The following is a 22,652-nucleotide window of genomic DNA, read 5'->3' as shown; positions in this document are numbered from 1 at the left end:
AAGGCCTTTAAAAAAATCCTTTAGGATTGTTCTTTGAAGTTTTCAATATTCATCCCTTTCATATTTCGAAAGTGAATAATTTGAAACAAGAAAGGTTATATAATAATCATAAATTTGAATTCAGGGTAAATGCAAATAGTAATTCACTTCAATTAAAATTGAAAGCTTAAAACCGGAACAATCATAATTATTGTAGAGGGCAAAATAGCAAATTTCCAATATTGAACGTTCTGAATTAAACAAATTAAAATATTTGAAGCTAAAACAGTCGACTCATTTAGTACTTTCGTACCGAAAGCTTTCAATATTTAACATTTCAGAACACGCGTTTTAAATGGAATAATCCAAACTACAAATTTTCATATATTCATTGTTCTTATAATCAGAAAAATAAAAATAATGAGTTCAAACTTTGGGAAATTGCACAAAATATATATATATATGGTTGGATGTCTGTCTGTCGCACTTCAGTTCTTGTTTTGTTTAAAAAATGAAATTTTAGTGATTCGATTTTAGCCAGTTCACTAAAGCACTATTCTCAGTTACATTCCACCCTAAAAATTAATAAAATTTGGCTTTTCTAAACAAAATAGAAAACTAAGTGGACCAAGCAGGCATGCACTTATATATTTTAGACAATTTTTTTTTATTTTAGCAGGATACATTCATTTTTCTAATTACAACCAACTCTCAACCTAAGAAACCCCGGTTTACGTCCTTCCTAGAACTGATGGCCTCCACAGTATCGTGATGAGAAGAGCCGCGAGGCCAAAAGGGAGGATGTATTTAGTCAAGCGTAGCAAACAACTCAAGAGTCGCACTCTGAGCGCGTTAGTTGCATCAGGTTGCGTCATGCCTCCAAACCCAACATAAATAATTTTTGCGGCCCTTCTGAATATAATAATATGACTTGATCATTTGAGAGACTGTCGCTGTTAAATGTACCTTTTATTAAATATTCTACAATATCAAAGACAAAAAAAATTGTTTTCAGATTAAAGAATTTCTCTAATTCTAAAAAATGTAAACGAGTTTTCAAATTTCATTTTATGAAACTGAGGCAGTTATTAACTCTCTTTATATTATAAATCGATGCACCTTCGGCTTTAAATAAAGTTTTCCTTTAAACTCAGCAGAAATTGTTTGCATACTTTCTATCCCATATATTTCAACTCAATTATTAAAAAGTTGAGTTAAAACTCTCATGTCTGAATTTCACGTTTAGTCATTATTAGCTTTAGGTTAATTAGCGTTGATTTTATATTTTATTATGCAGTCAATTATTTTAAAAATGTTTCATTGACTTTGCAAAACAATTTTAATTAAGGATAGGAGCTGTAACGTTATTGGTGAACTACTTAACTTTTGTCGCCTACTTCCTGATATTGCACTTCAATTTCCTGTTTCACAAGTAACTTGCTAAAAGCAGTTAGGAACAGTATTTAAGAAGCTTTTATACTAGGTTTAATAATATCGAGTACGCGTGGAGTCGACTTTATACTTCAGTTGCTTTGTTCACGCTCAAGTCACGCTTTGCTGGGCTGGAATAAAATTTAAACAACAGTGAGAAAAATGTTTGTTGAAAACAAAAATAGCTTTATATATAATTAAAAGAAACAAGTCTTATGTTTTAATTGAAAAAAGGAACATTTATTTAATTTCCATAAGTGAGACATTTCTGCCTTATTGGTTCACGTGAATAATTTCTTTATTACAATTTATTTGAATTGATTCAACCATTTTTTTAAAATAAATATATTTGTTTTTGTTGAAATATTCGTTTGATTAACAAAAAATATCATCCGCAATTAGAAGATATGATAGATCCTTCAAATAAAACACTAGGAGAGCCGAGGAGGCTTCTTAGCCAACAAATTTGAAATTTTTGTTAATTACTTATAAAATTTAATGAATCTTCAAGAACGAAATCTTTATTTGCAACAATAAATGTGTAGAGTGAATCAAATCTTTATTTCAAATAAAATAAAATATTTGTTTGACCCTAAATCAAAGAAAGAATTTATTTGATTTAAACAAACAATTTTCTGATTGTAATCTCGGAACGTTTTTAATGTACAATCTTTTATATATTAAATAAACAATGTTAAATTCAATCTTATACATTTTTCATTTATTTTTCTTAAATCTACTGTAGCCTAGTCTACTAGGAAAAGTAATAAAAGACTAATTTCCAACTCCGAAAAAAGATAAACGTGACTAATGTGCATTAATGATTTGGCTGTGTCTAGTCTTCCCGAAAAAATTGGGAATTAGTAAAGGGGATAAACTACGTGCGCTGAAAATTTGGGACGACTGGCTGAGCTTATGAAAAATATTGGACTATTTTTGTTCAATTTCGTTAGGAATTTCTAATATTTTCATGAAATTTATCAGAATTACAGGTGAATTGTAACGAATTTGAGATAAATTCTTGAGAATTCAAAAAATTCGAGTTGAATTCAAACTAATTTGAATGAATTAAAAAATCAAAAATTGCATTAGATTCAGGAAAATTTGAGTAAATTCAGAACAATTTATGGAAAATAAAAAGACTTTAATGAAATTCATAAAAAGTCAAAATGAATGAAGCAAAATTTTCAGTAAAATGAAAACAATTTAAAAGTGAAAAAATCTACTGACTACAGTATGTTTGATTTAAGATAAGAATAGTTCAAGGAAATTCAAAAAATCTAATTAGATGCCTAAGAATTCAAGGTGAATTTAAAATAACTTTAAAAATAATCAAACCATGCTGAATTTTTTTAATCCATTCAATTGAGAAGAATTGAGAGGAATTAGAAAGTTTCAAGAAAATTCTAAAGGAATCAAAAGAATTCAACAGAACTCAGGGTAAATTCCAAATACATTTAAATGAATTGCAAAAAAAAAATTAAATCCTCTTTTAAAATGTTTAAAATCCTACGAAATCCACACTTTTTATGAGTAAATTCTTTGAAATCCATCAAGAAATGATAAAATACTATGAAATCATACGAAGTCTTAGAAAAATTATTAAAATAACTTTAGAAAAATTTTAAGTCCCTTAGAATCATTTAAAACCTTGAAAACCCCTTGATTTTTTAAATATTTTTGGAACTTTTTTATATTATCTAAAATATATAAAATAATTCAGAATCCTATTAAATTACTGAAATCAATTAAAAATTCCTTAGAATCCTTAAAATATCCTAAAACAAGAAGTGCATGACCATTTTTCAAAACCCTTAGAATAATGGAAATCCTTGGAAATCCCTTGACATTTTTTTTTAAATCTCGAAAATGCATTAAAATATTGTAAAGCGCCCTAAAATATATAAAATCTTTTGAAATCCCTTCAAATGATTTAAATCAAATTAAAATTCCCTACAATATTTCAAATCATTTTAAATCTTTTGACATCCTTGAAAACTCTTTGAAGCTCTTAAAAACGTCTTTGATTATTTTTAAATGTACCAAAATATTTTAATTTCTTTGAAACCCGTTAAATTACCAAAATCAATAAAAAAATTCCTTGTAATCTTTTCAAATGTCCTAAAACCCTAAGGTCTTCTGAAATTTTTGTATATCCTTCGAAATTCTAGAAAATTCTTTACAACCACATGCAGGTTTTGTCAGATCTCTCAAAATAACTAAAATCCTTGGAAATGCTTTTAAATTTTATTTAATCTCTTGGAAATCCCTTGGAATCATTTAAAAGGCCCTAAACTATTTCAATTTTTTTTAATCTTTTGAAATCCCTCCAAACTTTTTAAAGGTCTTGAAAATTCCCTGGAATTTTTTAAAATCTAAAAGGCATTGAAACTTCTTCAGATTATTAAAATCTACTAAAAGATGTTTAGGAAACTTTTAAAATTGCCTAACATATTAAAAATCCTTTGAAATCCCTGACAACTTTCTGAAACTCTTACAAATTTTCTGTAATTTTTCTGAAATCCCTATAATGCATTGAAACTTCTTCAAATTATTGCAATTTACTGAAGAATGATTTGAAATCTTTTTTAAAAATTCTCTTAAAACTTTCAAAAATGACTAATAAATTATTTAAAGTATATAATATTTTTAAATACCTCAAACTTATTTAAAGTTCTTTTAACTTCCTTAAGATTGAAAAAAACTTAAATTATTTTAAATTTTTTTAAATTCATGAAATCTTTTTTAAAAAGTGTCTTGTATTCCTTTAAAATTCCGTGAAATGTTTCAAAGAAATTTCGAAATAGGTGCAGACCTGAATTTGTTAGTGACTAACCCGTGGATTAATTTATTTAAAGAAAAGTAATTAAAATTATCTTTTAATTTGAAAAGTTACTATTGCAACTTTATCTTGAAAAAGTGAATGAAAAGTGATTTGAGAAAAAAAAATTCGAAATTTCTGCCATTTTCCTAATGGTACCTGACCAAAAAAGTTCCCTCAACGACATAGGCGTGAGAGATTATGGGATTTCTAATCTCCAGATTCAGAATTATAGAATTAGAGATCCCTTGATCAAGAGCACTTATCATCAATTTATATAGCACGGAAATATCTTAGACTAAAATTTTATTTTACGTAAATTTAATTAATTCGATAATGTATTGAATAAAACCAATATATGCAAAGTGCGCATAAAACTTTTAATAAATTATTATGAATGAGATTCAAAATTGGAAATTTTGGAATTGAAAAAGTCTTTAGACTTTGTGAAAATTTGAACAAATTAAAAATAAAAAATTTTAGTTTATCAGTTTATTAAAAATATCAAGCTATTACTCTAAAAAAAGAAACATTTAGGGTGTTCAGTGTGGACCTACGAAGCAATTCTCGTAAATATTAATCGTAAAATTCCCGAATGTTTTTTATTTCTTAAACTTGTTATTTTTTTTTTTTTTTTTGGTAACATCGCGCAAATATGATATTTATTAATAGCTGACTGTTAGTAATAAACTTAAATTTTCGTGAAGAAACAAATAAAATTTTTCTTCCTGTACCTTTATTTCATTTTAAATTTCCGTTGTCAAAACTTCCTTTCCTAATTTTAATGATGAAGCTTCGTCTCGTCTATGAATCGTTTAAGCATACCCAAGCCATTTTTGTAGAAAATTGAGTAAAATACAGCGCCCTATATATTTCTCGTATCAACAAAATTTGCTTACGATCCCCACTTTTCTCACATGCTAAACACCCTGTATTTAGACTTGAACACAATTAAAACTGAAAATTTCAAAATAATCAAATTCCTACTTCGACAATTTGCATTTCCATATATTTTCATTTCATTTATACATTCAGGACATCAAACAATACACAGTTTTTACTATTAAAATGTAAAGGAAAGTTTAAATTTACAGACAGAGTATTGGTTAATATCAATCGGAAATTTTCATACATTTTGATGCGTCCAGAGACAAAATTCTATCTAGAATGGAAAATTATGATTTAAAATGAAATCCTTCAAAATTGATCACCTTCATATTCAAAAGCTATAAATTTCGGAATTATATGATTTAGTACGTTAATTTGGAAGAGAATTTAAAAACTGCCATAACTTTGAATATACGAAGTAAAATTAAAATTCACGACCTATTTATCATAATAAAAATGTTCGCAGCTAAAGCAGATAATTTTATTTGAAGTAAAAATAGAACGCCTTAAAAATTCGTGTTCAATATTCTAGAGGTTTCTGCAAATTCCGACTAGCTAAAGTTTTCTATTTTTTCACTGCCAGTGGAACATAATTGATCCAACAGAGGAGTAACCGTGCACAGTTAATTTCCTATTTACCCGGTAGCTGACTAAGGCCGTGTTTCCGGATTAAGTCTTAGCAGAAAAGAACAATTGCGAAGTCATATTTGAAATTTTCATACACACTAAATTTACGTGCAGAAATCTTAAATGCAAAAAATTAATTTTTTTGATCGTCCAAAATTAAAAACAGAATATAGCGGATAAATCAAAAAGGATTTTGTAAATTGGCTACATCCATTTTTCCAACAATGAAAAATGAATTCATCAAAAGATATTTGTAATCCAATGGGGATTTTTCTTTTTAATCTGAATCTCAGTTACCTATTGATTTTCAAATTCCATTGTATATCGTTACAAATACATAGTAATCCTCTATAAAAGTTCCACAAATCGAAAACGAATGTACGGATTGTCTGCAGCTCCAATAAAACATTCAAATGAAAGTTACAACTAAACTTTAAAAAACAAAAAATGAGCAAAAATACAATATCTTTTCTATGACTTCATCAAGTTAAATTATTTTATGCTTTGATCAATAATATAATCATAATTGGAATTGTGATCTATTCAACATGTATTTAGCATGCTCAAAGTTAGTAATTGATGCCGGATTAAGTTACGGAGTAGTAATGAAGCATCCCTCAAGGCTCGAGGTGCTTCAAACCACCATCCTCAAGGCTAATTAAATTCGATTTAGGGACTCAGCAACATCAAAATTGCTGCAAGTTCTCGCAATATTGGAAGCTGTTATCGCATATTTAGTACCATTTCCTAACATTACAATCGGGTAATTCATTTCATCTCAAAAGAGTACAAGTATATAATTGATTTTAATGCATTTTTTAAAAATCTAGGATGACTCGTTTTATTGTAGTTGTTTCTTTTTAAAAATAAAATAAATAAAAGATATCTGGATCAAATTCATCCGTACTGAAGGATTGCACATTTTTCATCATATACACTTATCAAGATTACTTTAGGTAATTGAAGACCACGAAGCAGTTACAACTCAAACCCTTAGCAAATTCCATTCAACTTAGGTTGCTACAGCACACAAGTCTTTAATTATCCATTAGGTAAATTCGCTAACAGATGAGCCAACTATCTCATCCAACCATCTCATCCACATCAGAACCTAACTTCGACAAGAATCTTCACCTCCTGTTCCAAAATGTATAAACTAGGAATGCCGACAGTAATGAAATAGAAAATTTTTCTCGTCCATCGACTCATATAGCAGACAACTACTTGAACAGTTGTTGAGACCTTCTAAAGAGGAGTCATCATCACGTTGATAAATGCGATACACTCACCGATCGTCGTAGACGAATCCTGCGTAAAGGGTGTTGAAGTACAGGGCCGTCGCTACGAGAGCGCAGGCTACTGCTAGGATATCCATATCACATCGCGGTGGTGGAGGCAACCCTCTCCTAACTTGTTGCACAACCTTCGCGGATCTTACGGGCTTCCCCGTTCGGTTACCGACCGGAGTGTAAGCCCAACGAGACCAAGACGATTCCACCGTCTTGGCTCTCACTACTGTCTAACTCTAACGAAAATCACCCCGACTCGAATCCTTTTCACCCCTTTGATTTTGATCAGTTTATTCGTAATCGGTATCAGATTTTTGAATCATAACTAATTTGGATCAGTTTCCTGTGCTTTTCTTTGTAATTCTGGATCGTATCTTGATTAGTTGTAACTAGTTTGACAATATTGATTTTCATTACCATTAGTTTTCCTTCTCTTATTAAGTTTTCAAAATCCTGGTTTTTCTTTCAGCACAAGCAGCAAGTCTGGTTACTGTTAGGACTCAAATCCCAGTATTAATGTAGCTTCTTCAGATTTTCTTGATTCTTGAGGAAAACGATTAGACAAGGCTTCACTGAAGGAGTTTAAATTCCCTCCTTGAGAGCTCTAAGGGAATCCTTAGTAAGTCCTTAAGTTGTTGAGGATTTACTTATGTCGATTTTTATCGTTATTTCAGTAGTGTTTCTTTCAAACGATACTGACAGAAGTTGCAATTACAGATTTTGCAATTTCTAGAACATCTTCACCACGTCTACAATTCTTCTTATTGATACAACAATTATCCTTTCAGAGACAAGATTTTTTCCTGTAGAAGTCAGTCCTTGAGAGATGTAATGCCATCCATGATCTGGAGTCATCGTTTTATGTCCTATTCTATCCAATTATAATACTTATTGTTCAGCAGTTTGAGGCATTAGAACCCCTTTCATCTTATGAAAAACTCCAATTATCTTCCATTAAATCTTTCTTATTCTTGAAAAGTCTTGATCCTTAGCCTAACAAAACTGATCGCAAATCTTCTGAGTCTATTGTCGTCCCTTAATCTCTTCAAGATATGGATTTGTTACCTGATTTAGACCTTTTTTAAATAAGATTTCTCTCTTTAATAATTACTTAAATATTTAATGATTGCCTTTTTTTAACGGAACTTTCTCTTCTGATTCTGTAATTATTCAACACAAAAAGCCTCTTTATGAATAATCCTTATTGTCCTTCTTAAACTTCTCCAACCTTTAACAAATTTGCTATCTTTATCTCCCTAGCGTACTTGACCTCTCCAACTTTTCTACAACTCCTTTCTATCTCTTTTTCTGGTTCCCAAGTACACTTCCTCAAAAAAATTCCACATGCAATAAGTAATCATCAGTTACTGTAATGTACCAACTGGTATCAATAAGTACAATCTATGTTTTAAATGTATATTTGTAATCCAGCACTCACTGCACTGTTAATCACTTGCACCTCCTGAAAACATCATTAAACATCTTCTCCTCAGATTTAGTTCCGATTTGGAAGATCATAACCGAGATTTTTATCATGGAAAAATCTATTCTAAGTGAATATGGAAGAGGCTGACGGCGCCGATGGCGCGAGAAATGGGGGTCTCGAGTAATGTTGATGCCGGTAGTTGGGCAGACGACAGGCGCGAAAGATGTGCCTATCGCGACGCGGTGCATCTTCCGGATGCACTCGCTGAACTGACGTTCTCCCAATGACTGAGAGAGCTTTATACCGGCTAGACATCGATCGGTCAAGCGCATGCGCATGTCAGATTCTGAATTCTCTTCTCAGTATCCCCTTCCTTGCACCTACCGTCTCTACCCAACTATAGAAGGACCCTACTCTGACGAGTCCAGCAGGGTTCCTTGTTTCGCGACCACGACCGCGACTGCCACGAAGACCACAATCACCGTCTCTGAACTTTGCAGGAGACGTGGCTGAATCTCGATTGCGCCCCCCAGGAGAATTCGTGCAAGAAAAATGTCTCTGTCTGCGACGCTCTTAATAAAATAAAAGCGCGCCTTCGGGCCGGTGGATCTTTCGCGGTTTCTGCTTTGCGGACCATGTCAAATAATGCCTCGGGCTGCTAGAGTTAAGGCGATATTAAAAGGCTGCTTGAAAGCACCCCGAGGACTGAAATGAAGTTGTTAAAAGGAATTCTAGATTTTCACATATTTTGAGAGGGGATGGAATTATATATATATTATATAAAACAGTTCTCGTACCAGAGTTGGGTAGTAACTTGTTACAAGTAACTTAGTTGCTCAAAAGTTAGGTGATTTCTAACTTTTAGGGTAATTTTTTTACTATTTCGGAAAGTAAGTTGTAACGTGAATTAATTATGATTTTGGCAGTAACTTGGAACTTTAATTTTAGTTACTTTGTATTTTTTGTATATCTCATATTGAGAGAGGTTTGTAGATCAGTTATGGGTAGAAAATTAATCTGTTTTGGTTGAACATACATAATATTCAACCAAAAAGTTCCAGAAATCTGTTGAATTTTTTAACAAAAGAATAACTTGTTACAATAGGGTGGCTCAAAAAACGCTTTTTGAAAAGGCAACGATCCTCCCATTTCATTCCCAATCCGAAAAAAGAAATTTCTTATTTTTTTTTTATTTTAACAGGTGCCGTTTTTGACTTGAAGTTTCCCACGTAAAATGCATGGGGCGAAATCACTTTTTTCAATTTTTGGAATAATCTTTTAGGGTTTGAAAACATGTGACGGGAAAGTATAGGCGCTTGTAGAGAATTATCTAATGAAGATTTTCATGCATCAGACATATGGGGTTGACACCTCTAACACACCCCCACGGATACCTGAAAACTACCCTCAAAACAAAAAATGTCAATTCTTCTTGAAATCGACCTTTTGAACAATGTATTCTCGTCTTTTTTGAATTCAAATCATTAACATTGGTCTACAGGAATATTTATTATCATTGGATAATTAATTTTTTATTGTTAAAACAAATGGAATTTGTTTAAATATTTTTTTTTAAATTTTTTTCCCCTTAAAATTATTACCATTAGTCTGGTGGAATATTTAATAACATTGGTTCATTAATTTTTACATTTTTAAACAAATGCTATTTGTTTAAATGATTTTTTAAATTCGTTTTTTCCAAAAAATTATTACTATTGGTCTGGTGAAATATTTATTAACGTTAGTTCAATCATTTTCATTTTTTTAAACAAAGGAAATTTGTTTAAATATTTTCGTTTCAAATTTGAAAAAAATAAAGATTATTAATGTGGGTCAAGTGAAATATTGATCAATATTGGTTCATTAATGTTTAATTATGTAAACGAACTCCAATTGTTAAAAAAAAATTTTTCAATAATAATTTTTATTTAAAAAAGTCCACAAGAATGAATTAAACAATGTTATTAAATATTCCACTTATGAAATATTAATCATTTTTAATAAAAAAATTATTTAAACAAATTCGATTTGTCTAAACAATTAAAAATTAATGAACTAATGTTAATAAATATTCCAACAGATCAATAATTACCAATAAATATTTCTTAACAAATTTCATTTGTTTAAATGATTGAAAATCATTAACCAATAATAATAAATAATCCACTAGAACAATATTAATAATTTTCAGTAAAAAAACGAGAATACAGTGTTAAAAAGGTCGATTTCATGAAGAATTTGACATTTTGGTTTTAGGGGTAGCTCTCAAGTAGTCGTGGAGGTGTGTTAGGGGTGTCAAACCTATATTTTTGGTACATGAAATTCTTTGTTGGATAATTCTGTACAGGCCTATTCTCTACAAGGGGGATGGGTGGTCGTTGTCCTCTAGCATGCGAACAAATTTTTCCATATATTTTTGGACCACCCTATTGTTACAAGTAAATAAGTTGTTGAAAAATTAGGTTATTTGTAACTTTTAAAGTAACTTCGTTACTATTTGAAAAAGTAAGTTTTAGCGTGACTTACTTGTGATTTAAGCAGTAACTTGGAACTTGAAGCTTAGTTACTTTAGCATTTTACTATTTTTTGAAAATTCGTTTTTTTTTAAATTTAATTCCACTGTGATCTCAAATTAAATTCTTTTTGGTTGAAAGAATATCAACTATTACATTTTTCGTTGAGAACTCACCTATTTTGTTTGAAAATGCAACTATTTTTATGAAAAAGTCATGTATTTCGTTAGGAATTAGACTATTCTAGTAGAAACTTCCACTAGTCCCCTAAAAAACGACAAACCTGTTTTTAAAATTTTAACTCATTTGTTCAAAAGTTTTGTTTTTGATATGAACATTTATCTTTTTGGGCAAAAAATGCCTACAGAGAGTTCAGCTATTTTGTTGAAAATTTCTTTTGATGGGGAAGGGAGGAGTCGAAAATACAACTAAAAGTTGAAAATTTAACTAATTTTTAACGATCTCAGTGAAGCACAATATACCGGAAATTTGTCTCGATGACAAATTAGGGACCATGCACAAATTGCGGCATTTTTATTTTTTTATTTTGAATCAAGTTCTCAAAATAACGTTAGGAGATTCTCAATAAAAAATGTTAAATTGAAGCAAAATAGAAAAAATTTCCAACAAAATGGTTCATTCCAAAATACATTAATCTTTAACATAATTATTGTTTAAGCCTTCTACCATAAAGATAACTTTTCAACAATAAAGATGAATTTTTTTACTACAAAATATGAATCATCAACCAATTACATTAATTTTTAACCGAATAGTTGAGTTTAAAAAACCTAAGATTCATTTTCTACTGGAAAAGTCACATTTTTAACAAAATGTTAAAATGTTTAACCAAATAGTTAAAGTTTAAACCAAGAAACCGAATTTTCTATAGAAAGGACGATTTATTAACAACTTAAATAAATTCTTAACTAATTAGTTTATTCAATGGGTGTGATGTTAGTAGAAATTTCAAGTTTGTATGTCTTTCGTTTCTAAGATTTTTGGACTCACTGTTTGAATTCTAAAACCGAAAAGATCAATTATGTACCAAAACTGCACTCGTTGAATTTTCAGTTAATAGAATTAATGTTTTTAAATACATAATTTTCAACAAAAAAGTTCCAGTAATCGGTTGAATTTTTCAACAAAGCAGTTAAATTTCTATTTAAGTATATATTCTATAAACAAAAAAATATAAGAAACAAATTTTCCAAAAAATTAATGAATCCTCAACGAATAATGTAATTGTTTATAAATTAACCGAAAAAATATTTTATTTTCAATGAAATGCAGTTAAATTAAACCAAAAAGTACAAATTTCGATAACAATAGTTAAGTCCTCGATCAAATAGATTAATTTTCTACCAATAAATAGCATTTTTAAACAAAAAGCTGATGTCTCTACAAAATACTGTAATTTTCAATCAAATAGTTCAACTTTCAACCAAAAATATGAATTTTCAACATCGAAGAATAATTTTCTTTCAGAAAAAACAAATTCACTATTAAATACATCAATTTTAAACTATGTAATTGAATTTTCAACAAAGAAGATTTGTTTTCTATAGAAAGATGGATTTTTGACAAACTAAATAAATTTTTAACTAACTAGTTTGAACAACGGAAAAATGTTAGTCAAAATTTTACTTTATTAATTTTTAGCTAATCTTCTTTCCTTTTGAATTTCGTTTATATAAATATTTCAAATTATATATTATGAAATATCAATTTAAAAAAATAGAGTGGTTGAATTTTCAGCCAAGAGAATTAATTTTCAACAAAAAAATTATTTTCTACAAAAAGCCTAGATTTGTATTTCATAGTAGAATCGTCTACCAAATTGATGGATTTTCAGGCCAAAAATACGAATTTTCTATAAACAGTTGAATTTTCACACCGAGAATATATTTTTTTTAAGTTTATTTTTCATCAATCTGTTGATTGTTCAACAAAATAGTACAACTTTTCGTTCACAAAATAAATCTTTAACAAACAAATAAACGCATTTTCAGCAATAATTATTAACAATCAGTAAAAAAATTAATTTTCAAGAAAGTACTTGAATTTTCTAACAAGCAGTTAAATTTTTAACCTGAAAAGGTGGATTTCAACGTAAAATATAGTAATTGATATTTCACTAAAAAAAGTTTTTAATGTAAATTAGATAACAAATGAATTTAATCAACAAAAGCAAATTTTCAAGAAAATGATTCAATCCTCACATAAATGAAATTAATTTTTAACCAAACGGTTGTATTTTAAACAAGAAGCATTGAATTTCGATCAAGAAAGACGCATTTTCAACAAAAATTTTAAATTTTCAACCAAATAGTTAAAATTTGGACCTGAAGATATAAATTTTAAATTAAACTTTTATATTTGCAAGCTGAAGATACATATTTTCAAGCTGAAGAGACATATTTTCAACAAAGCAGTAACAATTTCGACCGAGAAATATGCACTTTGTGAAGAATTGTTTAATTTCTGTCAGAATAATTCAATTTCAACCAATTTCTATTTATTCATTTTCCATTTGAGTAGAAAAGCGAGAAAAAGAGGGGAACAGGGAATAGGGAATAGACTGTGAAGCCTGCGATGATAAATATGAATTTGAATGAATTATAAACTGAATAATAACGTTGCATATAAACATTCATTTTTGTTATTAATACTTCAAAAATATTATCTTAGAAAACTTGAAATTTTGCTTAAAAAATCAAGTTAATTTACCATTCCACACTTTTTTATTTCGGACTATACACTTTTAAATTCGGATTACAAAATCAAAATTTGGCATGATGAAATATTTCTCCTGCTTTTTTTAGGTAAAATATATACTGAAAAAAAAACAAATTATTTGAATAATTGTACAATTATGGTATTGTTATCATTGATTAAAGAAATAATAACTTCTAGAAAAGACGTTGATCTCGCGTCTTACCTAAAAACACAAATTTTTTAAACAAATTAAAATTATTTTAACAAATGTAAATTAATTAATATATCAGTATTCTTAAATTGCCAATTATTAATTATTTATCAAGAAATATTTTTAAAAACGTTAGTAAATCTCAATAGTACGTAAAATTCTAATTTGGCACTTATGGAATTCTATTTTGGCAACCCATGAAAGTGGCTTGAAGTCATTTGCTATTTAAATTATGATTTATTCTCATTTTCTGACGAATTCTTAACAATATATTAAAACACGAAAACATTCAAATATTATATTTACAAAAGCCTGATTTTTTCCTATGTTAAATCCTATGTTAATTCGAGAGATTTTTGTTTTTGGCATTCAAACATAACTGGTAACATTTTCAAAAAAATTAAATTTATTTAATCAAACTTTTCTCAATTTAATAATGTCTAATTCAATATGCTAAGAAATTATCCAAATGTGTGTGGATGTGTGAATGATACACTTTTTTGTGATAACGATAACTTGAAAATGGTTGCAGATAAATTGATCAAATTTGCTGGTCTTATTTTCAACATAAATATTTTGAAACTGACAAAATATATTTTTTTTAATATTGATTGCATTTTTTAGAATTTTCTTATATTTGAAAATACAGTTTTCGATGGTAAAATTTCTTCATTAACATAACTCGAAGCTGATGCACGAATATAAAAGATTCTTTGCTTCGAGAAGAATTGATTGACCCATGATATTAATAAGTTTTATTAAGAAGTTAGGAAGTTATGTTCATTTATATTATAATAAAGATCGATTTTTACAGACACAATTTTGTCTTTCTCATAATTTGAAATTGATGCGAGAATAGAAATCTTGAATTGTTACAAAAAGATTGGCATATAATATTGATACATTTTACTGAAGTGCTAAGAACATATATGATGATTCATAATATTTGAAAAATCTGTTGTAATAGTCAAACTTGTTTCATCAACATAATTTAAAATGTATGCAAGAGCGGAAGCGATTTCTTGATTCGAGGCAAATCGGTTGACCTATAATATTCAGACACTTTATTGAAGAAATTTCAAGTTATGCTTATTTGCAGTATTTAAAAAATCTGTGTAAAACACTAAAACTTATTTTTTAACATAATTCAAAGTTGATGAATGAATAGGAAAGACTTTTTGCTCATAAATTTTCAAATAAAGTAATTCTGATCCTTTTTACCAAAAAAAAATCATTTAAAGCTGGAAAGGGGGATATGGTACGACAACATTTTCCCTTTTCCAGCTCAAGAAATTACCATTTCAAATACAAAATTTCATTTGTCTGACTTTTTCTTGTATTTGAAACAATTTTTGTATTATTTTGTATTTTTGTACTGTTTGTAAATTTCTATTTTTAAATTGATCGAAATGAAAACTATAGTTTGTCTATTATTTAAAAAATTACTAACGCTTCCTCTACGAGGAAGCTGATACATTTTCTAACGGGAAGCAAAGTGCTCGTGAAATGAGCGCTTCATATTTAATTTCATTCAGGTTGAAAGATTCTCATAAAAAAGCAAATAAGTTTTAAAGTTCCTAATATTAAAAATTCTTCAATTTCGAATCGTGAAAATGACAGTAATATTTTTTGTTGACAGTAATAACATTTTTTTGTTTAAAAATCCATCCAAATATTTTTATTATTACTTGATACTACATCAGGGTCCCAAAAATAATGTATATTTTTGAACTTTGCAGACTCTACCCCCTAGATTTCTTCTTTTTGGAAATAATTTTACCCCAAATTATATTTTATTTAAAAAATAATTTTCTGACATTTCCGCCAGGCTGCTTCAGGTTTAAAAATTAACTTCCACAGTTTTCAATTTTTTGAAAATAAAAATGTAAAGCCACGAATAGCTCTCAGAAATATAATAATACTCTCAGAAAGTATTTTTTATTTATTGAAAATAAAACCCTGAATTTTACGAAATAAAAAAAAGTTTGTTTTTATCATTGAACCTAGAATACGAAAATTTGTAAGTAAATTACAATTATTAGTATGAAATGGCACCGAAAATGCTTTATTATCAGGAATACATTTGAAATTTATGTACCGAGTCAATTTCATTTAAATTTTTAGATTTTTACAAGTTTTTTGATCGATTGCCTTCCCGATTATATTGAAATTTTAATGGCTAAAAATAAGATTTAATATAAAATGATATGTAAAAATATTATTAGAGATAAAAGTTTAGTTTTTTTAAGTTAGAGCATTATAATAAAACTTTCAATTTTTTATTATCTTAGGTGTAAAAAACGAGAGTGTTCCGGAAGAGATATGTGAGTTAAATCACTTTGGATTATTGTTACCAAATTTTAGGTATTACATTAAATCATTTTCATTCTCACAATTTTAAGTCTCAAGGTTAGGGAATTTTTTGGAATGTCTTAGATTTGTTATCATCCTAAGAGTAGAAAACGGGGTGTTATAGAAGAGCTGAGAAAATGAAACTGTTTTTCGCATCTTTGGATATTAAGTAAAACTATTTAAAATTTTTTAATTTCAGGCCTCAATGTTAGGGCATTTTTTGGATTTTCTTAGTTTATTTTCTTCTTTCCATCTTAGGGTAGAAAATAAAGTTGTTCAGGCAGTTAGGGAAATCAAACTTTTCAGTATCTTTTTATATTAAATGAAGCTATTTTAAGTCTTAAAATTCCAGATTTCGAAGTCAGCGAATGAAAATAAATTTGATTTTTACTATCTTAGGGCATAAAACGATATTTTTCCAAAAGAGATACGGGAATACAACTTTTTCGGTACCTTTTGACATACAGTTTTCTTTCTGTAATTTGGGGCATTTTATGGAACTTGTTTCAATGGTTTAATATTTTATGGATATAAAACAAAGATTTTCTGGAAGAGCGGAGGGGATGAAACCCTTTTTGGAACCTTTGGCCATTGAGTAAAACTATTTTAAGCCTTGAAATTTCAGGTGAGGATGTAAGGGGTATTTTTCTGAATTATTTTCTGTTTTTTTATTATCTTAGGGGTAGAAAACGAGGGTGTCCTTGAGGAAATAGGCCAGATGAATGAAACTTTTCTTTGGTATCTTTAAATATTATATTAAACCATTTTAAGCCTTAAAATTTTAGATCTCGAGGCTTACTATTTTTTTTCATTTTCAGAATATTTTTTATTATCTTAGGGGTTGCAAACGAGAGTGTTTCGAAACAGATAGGTGACTGAAACTTCTTTGGCTATCTTTGAACATCAAATTAAACTAATTTGAATCCTAAAATTTTAGGTTTAAAATTTGCGAAATTTGTAAATTTAATTTAAAATTATAATAAGGGTAGGGATCAAGGGTGTTGCAGAAAAGTTAAGGGGTTGAAACTTATTTTAGTATCTTTGGAAATTAAATAAAATTATTTTTCGCCTTCAAATTTTTTAGTCTCGATGTTAGGCCATTAGTTGGAATTTTTTGTTGTATTTTTTATTATATTAAGGGTAAAAAGCGGTTTGATTTTACGGCATTTTGTGGATTTTTTCCATTTATTTTTTATAAGCTTAGGGTAAGAAATGAGGGTGTTCTGGCAGAGATAGGAAGATGGCACTTTTTTAATATCTTTTGATATTAAAAATAACTATTTTAATCACTAAAATCTCAGATCTCGCATTAAAATCATTTTATTTTTTATTATCTTAGGTGTGGAAAACGAGAGTGTCCCGGAAGACATAGGGAAATACAAATTTTTCGGGTATTTTTAGACATAAAATTTTAAGCCGTACATTTTTATTTTTATAATTCAGGGCATTTTTTAAATTATTTTTATCCTTAAAATTTTAGGTCTAGAGGTTAAACAATTTGTTGGAATTTTTGAAATTTTTTAATCATTTTAAGTGTACAAAACGATGGGTGTCCGAAAAGAGTTAAGGGGATGAAACTTTTTTTGATATCTTTGGACAATAAATTAAATTATTTTTATTCTTAAAATATTAGGTCTGGAGCTTAGGCTACTTTTTGTAATTTTTTTGAATATTTTTATCATTTTAAGGGTGGAAAGCGAGTGTGTTACGGAAAAGCTCAGGAAATAAAACTGTTTTTGGTATCTTTCGGCAATTAGTAAAATTTTGTTAAGCTTCAAAATTTGAAATCTCAAAGTCAGGGCATTTTTTTATTTTTCATCACCATAAGGTAGTAAAGCGAGCGTGTTCCTTTTAATATTGAATAAAACTATTTTAAAGCTTTAAATTTGTGATCTCGAGGTTAACGATTTCAAAAAGAAATGATTTTTTATTAATTTAGGGGTAGAAAACGAAAATGTTCCGGACGTGATAAGTGAAGACAACTTTTTTGGGTATCTTCAGCACAAAATGGCACAATTTTAAACATTAAAATTTTATTTCTACAACGTAGGCTGTTTTATAGAATTTTTTATTATCTCAAGGGCAGAAAACGAGCGTGCTCTAAAAATCTGAAAGTTCGAAACATTTTTTGGTGTCTTTTGGACCATAAATGAAACTATTTTAATCCTTAGAATTTTAATTCTTGATGCTAGGGCATTTTTAAAAAATCTTTTCAGTTTCTTTTTATTATTTTAGGGGTAGGAAAGAAGAATGTACAAATAGACATAGTCAAAAGAAAATTTTCTTTATTCTTTTCAGACCTTGAATAGAACTATTTAAAGTCAAAAAATTGTAAGCCTGAAAGTTAGAGAATCTTTGGAATTTTGTTCGATTTTTTATTACCTTAGGTGGAGAAAACAAGGGTGTTCCGTAAGAAACGAGGAACATTTTTTCGTATCTTTGGATATCAAATAAAATCATTCTAAGCCATAAAATTTTAGGTCTGAAAGTTAGAGCGTTTTTTATTTTGTTTCTATTATTAAGGATTAATTTTTGTAGGTCTGGTATTTGGGTTTCTTTTTATGATTTTTGCCGCAGGGGTTAAATCGAGGGGTGTTCCGTAAAGTGTAGGAAGGTAGTACTTTCACGGCGTAATTTTATTACCAAAATATCCTGTTATCAAAAATAAAATTTTGGCCTGGAAACTGGGTATTTTCTTATGATTTCATTCATTCTGAGACGTTGAATTGGAGTGTACTCCAGAGGTTCTAGGGGATACAAATTTTGTGGGTAGCTTTGGTCAGTCAATAGAGCTATTGAAAACTTGAAAAATTTAAATCCCGCACAATAAATTTTATGCAAATTTTTTTTTTCCTGTGAACATAGAAAACTGTTGCGAAGATACTAAATGATTTGATTATAATTATTAAAATATTTATCATCAATAGAATATCTATAATTCAAATTAAGAATGATAATTTTAATTGCGCACTTCTGAAACAATTTCATTTTAGTGGACTCAAAACTTAATTTTTTTGCCCTTAAGCTTGAATTAAATTTTGAATTTTTTGAAATTTTGGAGGTTTCCAATTTGAAATTACAGCATTTTTTAAAAAATAAAAATCTTTAAAATGTCTGAAAGATTTCTATACTAAGTTTTTCTGGATTTTCAAATTCCAGGATAAATTCAAAACAATGAAAAATTAAGACAAGAAGTTCTTAAATTTCAGGCTAAAAAATTAAAGGGTTTTAGAATTAGACATTGTAAACTGAAAAATATTTAATTAGAAGATTTTAAAAGCAAATAATTATTCTAAATGAAGTTTTTACAATTAAAAGATTTAAAACTTAAATTGCAAAAATTGTGTTATTTAAAACTAAAATATTTCTGAGTAAAATGATTTGAAATTGATACCTCAGCCATTGACTAACTTCTTTGCTTTTGAATAGTTACAATGTTTTAAAATACTAAATTTCTGTGTTGAAAGCTCAATTTTACATTTTTCCCTTGCGCAAGTTGCAATTTTTAATTAAACTAAATGGACTATAAAAAGGTTAGACATCATATTTCTTGGTAACAGAATAGTTTTCATTTTTAAATTAATTTCGAATGCGTTCAATTTTAAATGTAAAACATTAAAAATCTCTTGTCATTTTTAACGTTATTTAAAAAGATTTAATTCTAAAAGTTAAAAAAAAATGTTCCCCTTTCAAACAATGAAAAGGACAGCAATTTATTTTTGTTAGTTCTAGTAAAATGTATGTAAATAATTTCTATGTTAATGATAATTGCCAAATTTCTATCACTTCAAATTATAAATTATTTAAATTCAAAAGTTTTTAATTTGGAATTATTCAGTTTCGTACGATTTTTATTACAAAAAATACAATTTCCATTAATTTTAATTTTAAGAATTAGGAAATTCTGTTATTCTCTGATGGTGATACAGATTCCTATAATAATTTCAATTTTAATTATATTAATTATCTAATTTCTAATTTTGTTTGATTTTTAGCGTTTTGAATTCCTTCTATTTTCGAAATTTATATCTAGAGACATTAAATTTCTAGATTCTTCACTTGAAAATAAAGTTATAGAAATGAGAAAATGTTCAATTTTAAACATTTTCATTTTCAAACGCTTTTATTTGTAAATAATACAAGTTCAGTTCAATCAAAATATTCCCCCTCTTTAAAAATTTTATCTGCTCTACAATTGTTTGATTTTGAACGTTTTGCATTAAGAATCGTCCAATATACGTTTTTAGTTTTAAATGTTTTTTTATTCGAAATCATGACATACATGTAAATAATTGCTTAAAGATGGTTTTAAACATAATGTTTAAAAATGTGATTAGTAATGAATTTCTAAATAAAAATACTTATAACCCCATGGAAATTATTTTTCTCTCAAATCAAAAAAATATTTTTGGTATATAACAAATTTTTCCACATCAAATAAATGTTGACCCAATAACAATTTTCTAGATAATAATCAGCCAGAAAACTTGTTGAAATTTTAGCACAAACTAAAAGTTTTTCTGTTTTTACATAAAATTAAACTACAGAACTAAACATGCTTATCAAACTGGAATTCTCTCTTCTGCAGAATTTCTTTCATTTATTTCTCTCTGCATTTAAATAAAGAAATTAAATAAAGCTGTAATAAACTGAAATTAAATAGCTGTTCGTTCGTGCGTTTAAATACTGATTAGACAGCATTACAATTTTCATAATTTCCGTTATTATTTCGTTCTCCTGTTTAAAAATAATTTTCTCATTATTAACATTTTTCTTTATTGATTTCCTGTCAGAGGAAAAGTTATTTTTTATATAGAGTATATGATTTGAACACTGTTTCTTCTTTTAATTGAATTTAATTTTAGTTATGGAATGTAAATAATAAACATTGTTATTCCATCATTCAATATAAAATGCAAATTTCGATATTACAAATTTTCAATGTACCCAGAAGAGTAAATAATTTTTTCATCAGTGAGAGACGTTTTAAAATGTTAAATAAAGATTCGGTAGTGAGCTCTTGATACTTGATCACAATGATTTTATTTGCAGAGTAAACAGGCTGCTTGATCAAAGCAACTGATAACCCCTCCATTGTTTGAGTAACTGTACTCGTATCACTCTGTAATGAAACCCATTTGTAAAGGTTAACATTTTTTCATTCATATTTTCTCTATTTCTATATTCTCTATTTCTCATTCATATTTTCTCTAACCTGCCACAAAATTCGTGCATGCTATATAACGTTTATTGAACAATTTTCGATTAATCCTTCAGTTTGCTCAAAATATTCGAAAAATGGTGTTGGTACCACAATTGCATTTTTTATTGTACTTTTATTCCGTTGCACTGCAGTTGTTTCTTTTGTATTATATTTGATTCAATTTAGTTCTATTTTTAGGAATATTTTTTATTTCTCCTTCAATATTTTTATTTGAACAATTTTTATGTTTCTCCTCTTGTCTCATCTGCTTATTTGAACATTCGCTTTAAATTATATACTAAAGGGGTTCACAAAGAATACATTTATTTTATGTCGACTATTTACTTTCTTTAATTGAGATCAGCCCCCCCCCCCCAGAATTTTCTTACTTATCTTTACTTCTTTCTCTTCCACTGGGAAATAATGTTTCATTTATGATATATATAATTATATGGAAATGATAATTTTAACTCTTTGAAATAAAAAAAATTAAAAAGTGGAAAAGAATATTTTTCAAATAAATATATTTGACGCTTTACTCAATATGAATCTTGAAATTTATTTTTCAGGTAATAATTTTTTTATTACTTGAAATACTTGAAATGAAAAGAAGCCTTTAACCTTTTTGACTGTTAATATTAGTTTCAGTAAAAAAATAATTTTATCAGATACTGTTTTATGTAATGAAATAAGTATTTTTAAACAACAATAATTTTGATACCAATTTTTTCTCAAAATTTTATATTTACTTTAATAATTTAAAAAAAATCATGTCAGCATAATTTAATTACAACCTGAGATGAACCGGTGATTATAATAATGTTTTAACCATTTTCTATGTGATATAAGTGAGTTTTTTTTCTTCAAATATACAAAAAGCTTTGTAGATTATACAGTTCTCATTCTGGAACAAAGTTCTATATTAATTTTCTACACAGTTTTTAAGCTAAAAGAATCCCATTAAGGTAAACTCCTTAGTCATCATGACCTTACTGTCAATAATCGCTATGCCAATTTTCTTGCTTTTTATTTTATTTGAATGAATTTAATTTCTATTTGATATTATAAAATACTAAAAATAATTAAGCTTTACCAACAAATTTCACTTCCAACATATGTTTTACAGAATATATTCAAATTATAACCAAGTTTCACGATTACTTGGACCGTCACAATTCTGCAAAAAAGTCAAGT

The 22,652-nt window shown here is 27.9% G+C and overlaps 1 protein-coding gene across 1 annotated transcript in view; it reads right to left on the bottom strand.

Moving 5' to 3' along the window:
* Positions 1 to 8,704, bottom strand: part of LOC117182033 (protein O-mannosyl-transferase TMTC2) — a 560,376-nt gene extending 551,672 nt beyond the window's left edge. The window contains exon 1 of the mRNA XM_033375055.1: positions 7,036 to 8,704. Coding sequence (XP_033230946.1) covers positions 7,036 to 7,121 — 86 coding nt within the window. The 5' untranslated portion in view covers positions 7,122 to 8,704. The remainder of the gene's footprint in view (positions 1 to 7,035) is intronic.
* Positions 8,705 to 22,652: the final 13,948 nt, after the last annotated feature.

This window comes from Belonocnema kinseyi, chromosome 10 (assembly GCF_010883055.1).
Source record: "Belonocnema kinseyi isolate 2016_QV_RU_SX_M_011 chromosome 10, B_treatae_v1, whole genome shotgun sequence".
Lineage (NCBI taxonomy): Eukaryota > Metazoa > Arthropoda > Insecta > Hymenoptera > Cynipidae > Belonocnema > Belonocnema kinseyi.
This window is presented reverse-complemented; position numbering and strand designations above follow the sequence as displayed.